Source organism: Lissotriton vulgaris, chromosome 12, assembly GCF_964263255.1.
Source record: "Lissotriton vulgaris chromosome 12, aLisVul1.2, whole genome shotgun sequence".
NCBI classification, from domain to species: Eukaryota; Metazoa; Chordata; class Amphibia; order Caudata; family Salamandridae; genus Lissotriton; species Lissotriton vulgaris.
This window is the reverse complement of record NC_141700.1, coordinates 167033885-167049956: the sequence shown is the minus strand read 5'-3', so window position 1 is coordinate 167049956 and position 16072 is coordinate 167033885. Positions and strand designations below refer to the sequence as shown.

Sequence of the window (16072 nt, the reverse complement as noted above, 5' to 3'; positions counted from 1 at the left end):
TCAGAACCTGCTCAAAAACCTAGGGGCATATTTACAAGCCCCCATCGCCAAAAGAATGACACTTTTTTCGACGCTCCTCTGTCAATACGGGCTTCGCCTTATTTACAACGCAGTGTTAAGCCACTTAAAGTCGCTTAATGCTGCCTTGTAAATAAGGCATCCTTACACGCTGTACTTAGTGTGAAAGGGGATTGCAGTGGGTGTTGTGGTGGCGTTGTACCACAACACCCATTGATTTTGACGCTGCCTCATATTTACAAGGGTGGCATACATGTGGGGCAGAGCAAAAATTAAGCCCAATTAAATCCTGGTCTTAACATGATGCAATGAGGAGACATGCTTTACTTCTCTTGGTTTTTGCTGTTTCTGTGTGTACTGCATTGTGCGGCACACATAGAAACAACAAATCGCCATGTATGGCTGTTTATGTGCAGAAAGGTGTCCCTTCCTGCACATAAACAATAATTTAAAAAATGATGAGTGGAAACTTCTATGTGTGCGGTACAAAGCAGCGCACATAGAAGTTGCAACTCGCCATATAAGATAGTTTATGTGCAGGAAGGGACACCTTCCTGCACATAAACAATCATTCCCACAAAATAGGCAGCTTGGTGCACGGGTGCCTGCGTTGGTACTAGGCAGCTGTATTAAGCGCTTGTGCACGGGGTAATGCAGGGCTGCACCGTATTGTTGTAAATATGGTGCAGCCCTGCGTTTCAAAACTGGCAGAGCGTGTGCTAAGCCAAGAAGGCTAACGCCGCTCTCCATCATTTTTCTTGTAAATATACCCCCAAGTTTTTAGTTGGACAAGGATTTATCCTTTTCATTACTGTCTCAAAAGCAGATGAGTGAGCAGGGCTCCCAGCACCATTGATTCCAATGACAAGCGATTTAACCAACTGCGAAAGCAGGGCAATCTACAACGCTTTGAGGGACTGCAAGGAGTGTGTGCAGTCTCCCAACTGTCGTTATAATTCCACTATAGTGCAGCTGTCACAAGCACAAAATACTTTGACTCCAATTTATGAAGAACATACTTCAACTGGCGTGGGAACAGTGCTGTATTAAACCCTGTGGAGGCCGCTAGACAATCGAAATGTAGGGGGCCCCCTCGCAAATTATCTTCTAATACCCAAAGCACTAAATGTTTTTACAAACTGCCAGCTGCCAGCAGGGCCGGACTGGGAACCAAAACCCGCCCTGGCAAAGTGCTTAGCTGCCCCCCCCCGGGGGGGGGGGGGGGGGGGGGGGGGAGGAGGTTGAGGGTGCGACTGCCCTCTTTGCCAGGCCGATTTTCGGGCGATTTTGTTACAGGGCCGTTTTTGCAGCGCACCAGGGGATTGCCCGGAGCCCGCTACGGCTAGTCCGGGCCTGGCTGCCAGAAGATGAGCTTTTAATAGACAATCTGTTATGTTGTTCTGTGAATCTGATGTCTCTGGTTTATGTGTAAGTTGTATTTCGATCAGTTTTTGCGGGCCCCTGAAAGGAGTAGGGCCCATAGGCTGGTGCCTACTTTGCCTATTTGGTAATCCGGAACTGCGTGGGAAGCCTGCTCTCACAGGATGAAAAGAACCCTGGGTCCAACAGACCACAGAGAGGTGAGGACCCAAATGAGGAATGTCTGCCAGATAAAATGGCAGAACTAAACAAGGCTATATAGGTCACTAGACTTGTGAACTCACATAGTAAGCAGTGCTGGGCAGCATTCCAATGGTGAGCTCATAGAAGTAGCGGGCACGGAGGGCAACTACAGCCATATCGAACCCCTACTAATGTCAATACATGGGCCGAGTAAAATGGACACCTACCCAAACAGAAGGAGAGACCGGGGAGGATGGGAAGCACCAAAGAGCACAGACAGGACCACAGAGGCATGGACAGATGATTAAATACACCAACATCTGGGACAGATGATAAAGAAAGGATACAACCACATGAAGTCTGCACGAATAGCACAAGACAAGAGAATAGGATTGTAAACACATGAACAATTCTCCTAAAAAGCTTCCAATCAACAGTAGGTGCCCTTAATTATCAATCTTAATACCTAGACTTGCAAATAGACTTGCTAGAGATGTTGCCAGTGTTTGTATATGGGATAGATAGCAGACTTGATGGGCTAAGTAACGTGGTAAAATGACTGCAGGGCAACTCGGACATCCAGGTAGCGAATTGTATGTGCTCACCAATTATAGATAAACTCAGCAGCCTCCCAACAGTTCCAAACACAATAGTCACAGAATTTAAATGAGACATATCTAAGCCTTGACAAGCTTGCAGGAACAAGGGCTCGATAGAAACCAACCCTGATGCACAGAAGGATTCACATTCAAAGCAGACTAACAAAGGACAAAAGGGACACCCCTCCAGCCTGAAATAGAGCCCTCCATGGAGTACAAAGAACCAGTCAAAAAGCAAAAAAAAGCCGGAAAACCCGCTATTAACCAGTGATCACTTTCTGTTCAAAGGAAAAAAACAAATCAAATTTACAGTGCATAAAAGCAGATATTCATCATTTTACTATGCAAATAGTCTCAACCTAAAAGCGCAGTGGCGGCCGGTATTAACTGGGTGTGGCAGGGCAGGGGGAGGAGGAGGGTGGTTTGTAAATGAAAATAAAAAAAGTAAAAAAACAATACTTACCTTCAGGCCGGCCGTCCCCTCTCAGTCTTCTTGTCGCCGCCTCGGGAGCAGGAACCCGGAAACACCCAGGCTCCTGACTCCCTTAGCCAATCACAACGCTGCAGTGCTTGGTCTGAGCGCTGTGGTTCGGCGCTCAGACGGGGAATGGGGGCCTGGGCATGTTCTGCACCCTGGATGCAGGTCATGCAAAGTGCGCATGAAGCCAAACAGTTATGCGCACTTTAGAGTGGAGCAGCCACTCCTCCTCCTGGCCCCTGCTCTGGCAGTCCAGCCCCATTTCGGACGGCCGCACCTGGAAATGGAAAACTTAAATGATAATAACGCTGGTTATTATCATTTTAGTTTTCCTTTCTAGTGCTCGCAGGGAGCAGTGGGGCAACGCTCCTCCGCCTTAGCTGAGGAGCCACCACAGAAAAAAACGCCAAACATTCCACAGGATAATTCAGGTATAATGCCACCTCTGGAGACCCATGCAAAGGGCTTGACAAGATAGATAATAAAAATTAGGCTTAAAATGTGTTTCAAATTCTTAAACTTGATGTGAGGTCTGGTACGAATAGCACAGTGAAGAAGAAAGGAATAGAGTATCCTTGTCAAAAGCGGTACCTCAATCCGAGGGCCACTCATTTAACCAATTAAAAGTTTGTAGACCCCCCACCAAGACCGAACACGGTAGGTGGAACAAGAGCATGAAAGTGAACCACCTATGGAAGGACATGTCCTACAGTCTAGGAAGCAAACAGAAGAACCCTTAACCCCAATTGCATGACAAGGATGCTAGCAACATCACAATATGTATGAAGCCTGAGAGGATAGCAAACATTCAAACAGTGCATACAAAATGGGCAATGGAAGTGACCCAGGAGGTATGGTTAGGAAGGAAGACTCTGCTAATCCTGGAACTTCGGTCTAGGGGATGTCAGGACATCCTAAACAGAGGAAACATTTTAAGACTGCTGCAATCAAAGGAAATATCAATGGACATATCTTCAAGCGATATAGAAACAATTGAGTGCCAGCTGCTGCAAGGAGACGCACAATTTGGTGCAACATTAGTAACATGGGCTACAGCAAGAACGGCCAGGGAGAGCTTAACATTGGGAACAGAACAAACTATGGGGTATAAAACTTTCTCAGTATGTTACTAGGCTAATCTCTGGGGACCTCAAAGTGACTCTAATCTATACATCACTGGAAGATAAACAACAAATTCGAGACCAAATGGGTAAAGAGTTCTACAGTTCGAACAGATAAAAAAGGGGAACTTTTAACCACAGCGGTAGCTCAGGTGGGTCTAGGAATACTGATTGGTAGATTTCCTGTGGACAACCTCCTTTTATCAGGTCATTATACAACTTCAAAAACTTCAATAATATACTACACAATTACATCCTTATCCCTTATAAGGTGCATACCATCATTCAAGAAACAGAAAGATGTGAAAGTGATCAACTCCCCCATAGAATAGAATAACAGACCTACAAGCTTCATGGGTTCACCAGCCCCACTAATTGGTACCTTCTGCACTGTATATCCTTCAAAACAAAGTTATATCGGTTTCAAGGCGAAGGATGGTGGTCAATCCAATATACAAAGGAGGAAACAGGGTGGTACCAGAGAACTACAGATTGATGACCCTGCTGGACAGCAAGGCGAAATATTTTGCCACTCTACTGCTTCAAGGCCGGTCAACCTGGGCAAACAAACAAGAGATAATACTAATAAATCAACCAGGCTTCAGTCAAAGTCTAGGTACTTACACGAACATCCTTGCACACTCATTACTCATAGTCACAGTTGAGAAAGCAACCTGTTTTGTACACCTGAAAGATGCGTTTGACAGTGTGCAGTGAGAGAAGCTGTGGGTCAAATTAGCCAGCTGGAAAATACCACCGCTGATACAAAGTCAGGTCTGACTGTGTGTTACACCAACACTTGGATATGGATCCAAATCGGAGATGGGAAACACTTATCAAGGAAAATCAACACGAACATGGGTCTGAAGCAGGGTTGCGAGCTGGCACCTAAACTATTCAGTCTCTACTTAGCAGACCTAATGTCACAACTAAAGAGTGTCAACTCCTACTCTCCAATTCTAGGCACATACCAGCTATCTAATCGGCTCTATGCCGATGATCTGATCCTACTAAGCAACAAAAACACATTTGTCAACCAAAGATTGACAGAGTCCCTAGATACATATAGTCAGGAAAATGGAATGGAAATAAACCTGATAAGACTAAGGTGATGGCAGTGGGCAAGAAATTAAAAACACCCACAAAAATTGAGTCTGGGAGGAAATTAGATTGAATTAGTGAAGGAATACAAGTATCTTGGGGCTTTATTTGACTCCAGAAGCCTATTCATACCTCACTTGTGCCAACTAGAAACAAAAGAACTGGAACTAATGGCAGCATTTCAAGCACTTTACAAAACCTTGAAGGGACACTGTTCTCCCAATGCTGAAAGTTATGTCTGCAAAATTGCTCTCAACACTTACACATGGCAGTGAGTCTCTCTGCGAAGGAGGGGGGGTAGGTTCGAAGGTCTGGGACCTCAATGTACCAAACTTACAGATACATCTTTGCCCTCCCTAAAAACCCTTCTCCAGCAGATAAGAGTGGAATATGGCCTCCTAAATCAAATAGCAGCCAAGCAGTGTGCAATTGTGACAATATGCTGCAGACTAAATATCACAAATGGAAAATCTTTCAACCAATACCTCTGGCAGGAAATAAGCAACGCAGTAGCTAACTGATGAGCAAGAAGCTACTTGAAACATTCAATGGAAAGATAAAAAAATGTAAGGCCAGATTTAGGTAACTTCTATTTAGCGAGCCCTTAATAGCGATTATTACCGAATCGCTATTAAGGACTCTCTAAATGGAATGTAGGTAGTAATCGCTAAAATATTAGTGATTCCTTAACATTCCTTAATAACGAATCAATAATTCCGATTCGTTATTAAGGAATACCTAGCCATTCATTCCTATGGGCTAGGAGGCCCATAGGAATGAATGGGAAGAGATTCACTATTAGCGATTCGGTATTACTGAATCGTTAATATCGGGAGGTATTTCAAGGGAGCCAGGGTGGACACCCTGTTGCACCCCTGAAAGGTGCATGTGTGCACATGTGGCGCACATACATGCCCTAAGGGCATGGATATATGCCACATGGCACATTAAAACAAGCATTGGCATAGCCAATAGGTCTCACCTTTGGGACCTTATAAGTATTTAATTATGCAGCACAATATCCTTGGTGCAACATCAACTGTTGCATGCCTAAACACTTATAATGTCCCAAAGGCGAGACCTATTGGCAATGCCAATTTTTAGTCTATTTGCATAAATCTACCAAGCATGTTAAAAATCACAAAGACAACTTCATTGGCAAAACTCTAAAGCATTAAAATGGTGTCTAGATTTACTTCTAAACCGCTAAGGAGTCCAGCGAGACAGTGTTTTCATAGTGTCACCTATAGAGAGTAATGAAACCCATAGTTGCCAGTGAACAAACAAATACCTGGAGTCCCCAAAAAAATCATATTAATTATACCCTTATACTTAAACTATAGTTTTACTGTGGTACGCTGAATCATGGTGCTACCCATTAGACACCACACTTATACAATACTATCTGTGTGTTGGGGGGAGTGGTTGAGAATTGCTGGAAGGCATTGTGTCACAACCATTATATAGTCACAAGCATACCCTTTTCTGATGCAGATATATTCAGTACTTTTACTAAATGTCTGACCTAAAAAGTATTTTTTAAATCATCAGAAAACTTTGGCACATGTATAAAATATTTCCACATGCCAGACAATTCGCATTTAGCAAGAACAAACTCACAACAAGTGTTGACAAGCCAGGTTGTGGAGTTTCAAAACATGCTGATGAAAAAAAGCAATTCGAGCAAGCATAATTGTGGCTCATGGCAAATCAGTGTGGTTTGAGTTAAGAGAACGCGCCGAACAGATGGTCTCTGTCAGTGTAATTGTTTAATGCATTCTTTGCAATACAGGTTAGTGACAGCTACGTAAGGTTTAGAGCAAACTCTATTACACGTGATGCTGGGTAATACCGCCCCTGCTCAGTGTTGATCTAAGTGAGCTTTAGGGCACTCTTCTGTGCACTGCTATGACACGTAGGCACTGCCCTCCACATACAACATTTCAGGCAGGGCCGGGCTTTAGCATGGGCGAGCTGGGCCCAGGCCCAGGGTGCTAATTTTCTGAGGGGCACATGGAGATGTGTGCATTAAGGTTATGCATTCACAGTTCAAGTTGCTGAGCCCAGCATTGAGGTGCAGAGCCAAGGGGGCGCATAAACACGCACAGGAAACTCGGAAGCGAGAAGTCCACCTGGATGTCTCTACCTTGTTCCGAGCTGCTGTTTTAACTTTTTTACGGAGTGCCAAAGGATCTGCCCGTGCATTCTGCTGCCAGAGAGAGGATGCTTGCAACACACACAAAAGATGTCCCAACAAAAAGAAATTAAATAAAAACCAGAGAGCTCGACAGGACCAAACAGCTCATGGCGAGAGGGGTGCAGCAGTGCACAGCACTTCCACTAGGAAACAAAGTGCAACTCATGCAGAAACTCCTTCCTCAGCGGGAACCTAGCAAACGTGAGTTGCTTGAAGGAAGGGTTGAGTTGGTGGGGGAGGATAGCCTCCTACACCCAAGCCACGGGTGGTGCTGGTGGAAGTGTCCATAGAGGTGGGAGCCGTTACTTGCACCGCTCCCCGGGAGGAATGAATAAAGTGCGAGCGAGTGAGAAAAAAGCTTGAAACCACTTCCACAGGGCAGCGAGCACCCCTCCCACTGAGTGCAGCTGCCACTGTTTACACACATCAGCTAGCAGCATCGCAAACGTTTTCTTGCAGGACCAGCTGGGGCTGGAGCAGTTCGGGGGAAAGTGGAAATGTAATCCGCCTCCGGATTGGCTGATCACAGCATAGAGCCTGAATAGTTGTTTTTGGTTGGACGGTTTCAGTAGCCTGCCTAGTTTGTGTTCTCTCTCTGTGCCCAGAAGAGAAGAAGTACAATTTAAAACGTTTTTATTGGCATTGGACAGTCTCCAATACAACTATCTACAACAAGCATTGGCCGGTTGGTTGGAAACTACCCACGTGTGAAAGCGCGCGCGCCTCGCGCAAGTGGGGGGGGGGTGCAGCTGAGAGCAGGCAGTGTTTCCCTTGCGGGAGCTTGCAACCATATTGCGTCACTATATGGCGCCACTTGCTTCCGCAAGGAAATCGCCAAAACGTGCACGTGTTGCATTGAAAGCAATGCAACGCGTGAACGTTTTTGCCTGGAAAGTTGAAGCAATCTCAAGAGGTCTCTTTCCTTTTTAGTGCATGCGCGCTGCATAGGCGAGACCTAAAAAGCAAAAAAGTTCTTTTTGTAAGGAAATCGCTATTTACCACCAACTTGAAGTTGGTGGTAAATGGCGATTCCTTAAGACTGAGGTGCACTGTTTTCAGTACTACTTACATTGCATTTACGGAATCGGTTTTTCTGATTCCCTAAATGCAAGAGCAAAATAAGGAATCGCTATTTTGCGATTCCTTATTTTGCATGTAGGTTTAAAGTCACCTACATTGCACATGGCTAAATACCGGTCGGTAACGCCGAAATTTAACGAATTTTGGCGTTATCGACCCGTATTTAGCCACCTACATCTGGCCCTTAGTCTCTTTGGGAACTTTCATGCACATCCCAAGTTTCAAGAGAACAATAAATAAATCAATGGTTGTACAATACTTGCTAGAGGAAACGATTACATTATCTAAGCTTCATCATGCTTGGATGCAAATTTGGACGCTAATACAGAACTACACAACTTTATCACCGCACCCATACTTCCTTATCGATCTAAAACAAAAGTTCTTGTGGTGCAGGTCAGGAAACCTTCCCTCACATGACCACACACCGGTATGGCTACAATCAACTGAAAATGCTGCATGCAGACTATGTAGGCTGGTGAGAGAGCATCAAATTTTACTAGTATGCATTTGTAAAGAACTAATGAGGGGTTGGAGGGAGCTTTTGGGTCTGGCCTTTTTAGAAAAGAGCATGCGCTGGCTAGCTGGCTTTGACCTGAGGGACAGAATGATCTGTCACTTCTTGAAATTTTTGACAATTTGAAAGCTAAGTTAAAAACAGTAGCAACCCCTTGGGGGTGGGGGGGCTAACCCCAGCTAGTCAAGCAGCACTATCATAGTTCCAGACTATCAGCACAACGGTACTCCTGCCAGTTTACGCCCTTATTCCATCTTGAAGATGCAGGTGTCATTATTAGCTATACAAGTCCTGTGCCACTATGATCTTAACATAACTTGCACCAGATCATTGTTCTTGCACCTCATGAGTCGTAAAGCTAAACCAAGACTGGTACTAACGCGGCATAGTCGTTGAACTAACTCGCCGAGACGTACCATGCCGCTCACGGAACTAGAGGCAGCTATATGAGTGGTGGACACTGATCTTGCTCTCCTATTTTAAAAAATATAGTTGGTATATTTCCTTTTAAATAGAATATGTGCTATGTTGTGAGAACTGCAAATAATTGTACAATAAAATATTCAGATTCTATTTTTTTATCAGTGAGTCTATTGAGCAGCAAGATAATTTTTTCTTTCAATTGCATTTTATTTTTGAAAGAAACTGTATTTTTTTAGTTTGTCACCAATTATTGTCACCAGTTGATTTTTTTTTTATTCATGATGTTTTCTCAAGTTTTTGGCACAAAATGTGTTTAATGCTGTTTTTGTTAAAGCTCCTAGTTATGATTAAATAATTGAGTTGTAAATGGCTGGGACGTGAGTAATGTCTGAACACAGATCGGTTTCTTTAGAAGGTGAATCCTGGTTCGGAGGCAGGAAATTACCATAAGATAATGATGCTTCACAGAGTTGATCACTCTTCACTAATTTTCAGAAATATACAAAAGTAACGGAAAAATACCACCGCGGTTAAGAAAATACAGCAAAACTCCCCTATTCTTTAAAAAAACGTGCCTGCTTCGAAATACGCTCCTCTCTCTCACATTCCTGGCATATTTGTCTCTCCAGAAAAATAGCTGGTTAAAAGGATACTGGACATTTTTCATTCTTCAGGTATTCCATCATATGAATAGACAAAAAAACAAAGGCAATAATAGCAACCCTTTCAAATTAATTTCAGACTTTCCCGCCTCCGCTAATCTGGGGCCAGGAAATACATCATTCCATAGGGAAGAACGGGAGATAATTTTATCTTTAAAATATATTAAGTGCCATCTATGACCGACTTGGTGAAATTAATAGATAGTTCATCTTTCCTTTACAGATGATGGGAAGTTGTCCCTGGATGAGTTCCAGACGTTTTTCTCGGATGGAACTCTCAACGAGGAAGAACTTGAGAAGCTCTTTCATACCATCGACTCAGACAACACCAAGTAAGCTCTTTGGATCTGATCACAAAAACACAGTATCTTTGAACAGACTATTATGAGGGACCATTAGCGACCCTGAAATAGAGGCATGCTAGAAGATAATATATTTGATGTACTGCATTACTTTGTCCATAGCATTTTTCTTCTTTTCATGCTTGTCTCCAATATGCTGATCATGTATTTCATTTATTTGTCTCCAAGCTAGCACTGCTCACATCCCAATAATGTTCAAGTTAATGCCCAGTTGTCATACTGGCCTATGATTCCAGGATAGCTATTCTCCAGCAGCTGCTTTGTTTTTCTTGCACTCCTCCACTGACTCTCACTTGCACTCAGTGGCGGCTGTTAAGGAACAGAAGTGGTGGCCCGGGAGGCAGTGGGAGGAGGAAAACAAAAAGATCACTTACCTGCCGTCCACCGCATCTCCTCTGTCCTCTTCTGTTCCCGTCGACTACCGGCTGCACACAGGCTACCCGAGTCCCCTAAGACTATTGCGACACTGCTGTCATGCAGCTTATACTATTACCAGCATGACAGCAGAGTCGTAATTGGTCTGATCGGCCTGGTGTGCCGCTCAGACAGTGCCTGGGGCTGTTCTCCAGCCGTCTGAGCAACACAACCGGGTGGAGAAATAGTAAGTGTGCATGACAGGTTGGCCGTCCTAAGATGGCCTGCCAAACCATCATGCGCACTTATGTTGCCCACCACTCCTCCTTCCCACTCCATGACCACAGCCCAGCCCTGTCCTAAAGTGGCTCTGTACTGAAAAATCAAATTATAATAACATTGTGTTATTATCATTTTATTTTTCCTTCTTGCACTGCTTAGAGAGCAATTGGGCCTTAACGGAGGAGCCATCGCTGGTTACACTTGGGCATCAATGGGTCACTGACAACCGGAAGACTGACAACAATTGCCTTTCTGCTGCAGGATACTTCAGGCTCTACTCCGAGTTGCTCATCATCAAGTTGCATGCTTTCTGGGTGATTAGTGTGGTGCCAGAAGAAACATGGCTACAGAGGCAAAGAAGCTTCTATAAGAACTGATTATACAGGATAAAACCATTGCTGGTCAACTGATCCGCTGTTGGATCATTGAATATTTAGCGAGACCCACAATTGACCAATGTTACGTCATTTTAAATGATAATCCTATACACTAAGGTGGATGAGCTTCAGGGTCATGTCTTCTGCCCAAGGGTACCAGACAAGTAGCTCCCCTTCATGTCGTTACAAAACTGTCTTAAAGGACCCCAAAAACACCCCTCCTTTGGTCATGGTAGCAAACAAAAGTTAGTTCAAGACAGTAAATGACATAGACTAAGATGAATGTAATAAGCAAAAGAAAGGGCCGGTGCAAAGATGGTCACAGTGGTAGGCGTCATGGCACCATGCATGTAAATGAGGAATATTGAGGGGGATAGTGGACTATGCTGATTGCAAACATGATCCAAGTATTTACAACATGCTCTATGAAGGTTAGATGTTCATCAAATACAGCATCTTCCATGGACAAAGTATAAGAGTACTCAATACATGTTGTTCTGTTGGGGATACATATAAGAGGGATGAGATGCTCTGAAACAAAAAGACTACTCTGGTAGTGTCATTCGAGGAGATACAAAGGTTCAGTTTCTTCACGAGCACTTTCAATGAGGATTAGCAACCTCTGAAGACCACATCATCAGTATTGAAGCCTTCAGGGTGGTGGTGTTTCTGCTGGCAAGAGGGGGATGCTCTTGGGTCAGTTGCAGCGTGGCTCAAGCCCAAGACCTTGTGAAACAAAGAGAGGCGCTCGTATATTCCAAAGGGACAGAGCACCAAATAACCAAAAGTTTAAAAATATGTTTTCCCTTTGAAAGTACTCTAAATGATATTCGCACACTTATTCACCACAGTCATGCACCAATTATCACACTGTGTTGTGTTAAAGTTCCACTCAGTATGCTAAAGCACTTATAAGATTATATTTAATTGATCATGTCATAATAATACATTAAAAATATAGATGAAAACACAAAAAGACAGTTTTTACATCCACAATATATTAAAACCAATGTGTGTCACAATGTTGTAAATTCATTACACTACCAGCTCCTTGGAAAGGAAAATAATGAGACAGTTATATTTGTCTTATCCTTGTTAATTTGAAAATAATAGACCGCACCCTGCAGGGGAATTAATTTCTTGTCTTTGTTTTACTACTGTCCCTTATCAAATTTAACAAACTTCAAGCGTCTATGCGTTTCGGTGGGGTAGCTTCAATCAAGCCACCTTCTTCTGGACAGAAAGTTTAATTCACTCCTTTCCATGATTGAAAATATCACAAATAATTTGATCCTTTATGCACCGATGCAGAAGTACTCAGTTGAAGATTGATGCTAAGGAATTTTTTGATGATTTACCAGTAACTTCAAAGTGTTCTATGGATCTCCACTGTATCCCTGCATGGTTTTTTTCGATTCTTTCAGGAGTCCTGTTCCATTTCAATCATCCTCTTTCTTTTCTATATGAACCGGTTCACTTTGCCTCGGGGGTTATTATAGTACCAGAACGCGTATTCATGGCTTTTGTGGCTCACAACTTCAGCATATTCTGGTGCCCGCTCTACGTAGCGATTCGATAAAAAAAATTCAAAAGACAGCAAATCTTGGCTGGTCCTTGCTTTGTATGGATCGAAAGGATTTCAAACACATTTATTCAAACATAGAATCTTTCATGGTTCTCATTAGATAAAATGGGATTTTCTGTTGCCCAGGGCGAAAAGAATGCTTGTCGAAAATATGATCCATTAGGTTCCTTAAATTAGGACAGAGGTTCTGATTGCTATAGAGTTCAAACCCACCAAAGGCAGCATGGCTGACTGCCCTCACAAGCATTGTTCGAAATTAATTTCAGGCATGATGCAAAGACCCAAGGTCTTAGCCATATGTACCATAATATTGCTGCATCGGCCCAGGGGCTGCCCAGATGACGTCCTCAAAGCTGGGGAGGGGTTTTTACCAAACCATTGATTCTACTGTGGCTTGACTGTACAAGACGCCGAAAGTCAATCCTCTGGCGATAGTTCTCATTAGTATCCATACACAATCTTTACATAACGATTAGGGAAAGAGGAATGAAGGGGTGATGAGAAATGGATCCACTATCCAGAATGACTGCAGACCCAGTCATTGCAACTCATATTCTCACAGAGACTTTTTTCACCTACAAAGAATTGTGAAGTTCCATATTTTAACCACTAGGCAACAATTCGCAGTTGACCTTTGCCTTCATCCATGCTAATGTTTTCCTCATATTGCAAGCTTATTCTCACTTCACTGTCATACAATTGCTTCTATATTTGAACACAGCAAAGCTGAGAAAAATATGCAGAATTTTTCTCTGGAAGTTTACATTTTGGGGCTCAATTTTATACACAATGGTATTACACAAGGGAAGGACTCTAGGAGATGTTTCCAAACTATACATGGTCTAGAATAATTATGTCAGTGTTAAATAAGGACAAGTATCAACTAGAAGATGTACATTGAGGTACTCCATGAGAGCTGCATGGCAGAAGTAGGAGTGAGGTTGCAGCCGGTCTGTGCCTTATTTTTACTTTAGACTGGGTATGTATTAGGTTCTGGTGTTTCTATTTGGATTGTTGTCTGAGTGAGTGTGCATTCACTGGGGGAGTTCTCTAGAGCCAGCCACAGCAACCAAGAGTGTTCTATGGGGTCCTTATGAAATGTTGAGGTTGGAGCAGACGTAAGTCATGTGTGAGACAGCAAGGGAGCAGTTCACCGGGACACATAATTAGCCTTTTTTTAGAATGGTCCTAGTCTAGAATATTCATTCTATAACACACTCTTGGCTGCTATCACGTTGAGTCAATTAAGTGTCCTCAGGTATCATAATTTTGACCCAACTTCAGTTGAACCATGCTTTTACTTTAGTTTGTTGCTGTGATGTGTACTCTGGTATCACAGGTGAACCACCAGGATCCTATCTTAGGCAGCTTCAAAGGAAAAAGTTTCTAAGTTGTAAATTCAAAGTGATTAGAAGGGGGAGGGGAGACACTTGGTATATGATCTTATAACAATCCTCTCTGCCATATGTTGAGCCAGATGAGGAGGCTGAGCACAGTGATGGGACATGTATAACGTCAGAACTTTCATCATATGAGGATTCTTGTGACACCATTTGTCGTGTTTGCATCATGTCACTGTACAGAGATATGGGGGAACATTTCTGGGAGTGAATTCTTGTTAATGATGTCATGATTTTTAGCAATGACCTAACATGATTTCCTAGGATTAAGTGGGCCTAGCAGCAGGTTCAACAGATAGGACAGTGAGCTGAGTGAAAAGCCACAGGTAAAAATATGATCAGAAACCTAAATTATTATAAGATGTGCTCAGATAAGAGAGTATCATTCCACCTAATAAGATAAAGCCCATATATATCATCTTGAAAGGCTCTTATAAACGCTACTGAATCCTCAACAGAACAGGTTAATAAGGAAACAGCAAACATGAAAACAACATCATTCAATAGGATTCAAAAGGCAGATGTGGGTCCAATGTATTTCTTTATCCTTGCGGTCTATACTAGGGGGTGGTGATTTTCAACTTGGTTTTAAATCAATCATTGGATTGTTGGCATCCACCAAATCACCCTCAGCATACACACACTTATCCACAATTCTTTACTCTAGATTTGTAGGTTGCCACAAAAGAGATGTGCTCCTCGTCAGAGGACATACTGCACACACCGTCTTTGAGCACTCCCCAGTTAAAGTAACCTTTGAATTCCCAGCTCCCCAACACAGTCTTTTCATGGTGCCTCTTGCCACAAGTTCTCCTTGATTCTGTGCTTAACCCCTCCCCCGCGGGGTTGATTCCCCTGCGGTGCAGGGGGGAGGGGGGCCGTGAGCGGCGCCGCAGTGCTTGTGACGAGCTCGGCTCGTCACGCAGCACGGTGGCGCTGTGCTCATGATGAGCTGAGTTCATCAAGACCACGCCCATTTAATGGAATGCCCAGCAAAGCAGGGGAATTATCCACGCGTGGCCGTTCCGCAGCGGTCATGACGAGCTCAGCTCGTCATGAGCACTGCGCCACTGTGCCTCATGACGAGCTGAGCTCGTCATGAGCACCGAAGGTGTTAAAGAAGATACCTGATCAGAGATAACTTAATAACCACCCACTGCTTCCAAGCACCAATGAACAATTGCAACATCTACAGCTGACCAAGAATGGTGGCCTATGTCAAAATTTGGGATTCTTAGAACTCGGCCATTGTTAGTAGGGCAGACCACATTGTCTAGATCACTGGCGTAAAGAAACTTCATTGGACACCCCTGCAATGTAAGTGGAGGGGCCCCATCCAGACTATACCAGGTGCTCTCCAGCCGAAGTGCTCTGCTGAGGGGGCCCCCTGGAGCTTGCCCCCCCCCCCGTACCACTGGGCTGCGGGGGCCTGAATTACGCCCCTGGTCTGGATCTTTTATTTCAGACTTCGAGCAACTCGTAGGAAGCTTCACTCCTCCTTCCCATGAAAAGCCTTCAAAGCAGGACGTTAGATCTCAACACTAACAGACATATCATCTGTGCAGAAAGAAGCCCCCGATATTCTTCCTTCTGACAGGGACACATGAACCGCAGATCTACAGCATTCTATTACAGATGAAGAGTGGAGAAATTGATCTGGGCAATAAAATGGCATTACTCCTAATAGCAGATTCCAGTTGATCTATTTTGAATTCCTAAACCTCACACAGAGTACACCTTTAAATTGATAAACTGCAGTTTTGCCACACATTCCCTGTTCAAGAGATGGCACGCCCCCATAGCAAACTTCCTACAACTGGCCTGACCATGCCGCAAAATAATACCATTTGGTAAGATCTTTGACCACATATCAGACATGCTGGTATTGAATCTACTACTCTTCCCTCTCATTGCACTCTGGTTAAACTAGAGGTATTTGCTCCAATTTTAAAA

At 43.6% G+C, this 16072-nt stretch overlaps 1 protein-coding gene across 1 annotated transcript in view; it reads left to right on the top strand.

Moving 5' to 3' along the window:
- Positions 1-16072, top strand: part of LOC147673771 (N-terminal EF-hand calcium-binding protein 2-like) — a 565615-nt gene that overhangs the window by 299060 nt on the left and 250483 nt on the right. Inside the window, exon 3 of the mRNA XM_086945528.1 lies at positions 9983-10091. Coding sequence (XP_086801654.1) covers positions 9983-10091 — 109 coding nt within the window. The remainder of the gene's footprint in view (positions 1-9982; positions 10092-16072) is intronic.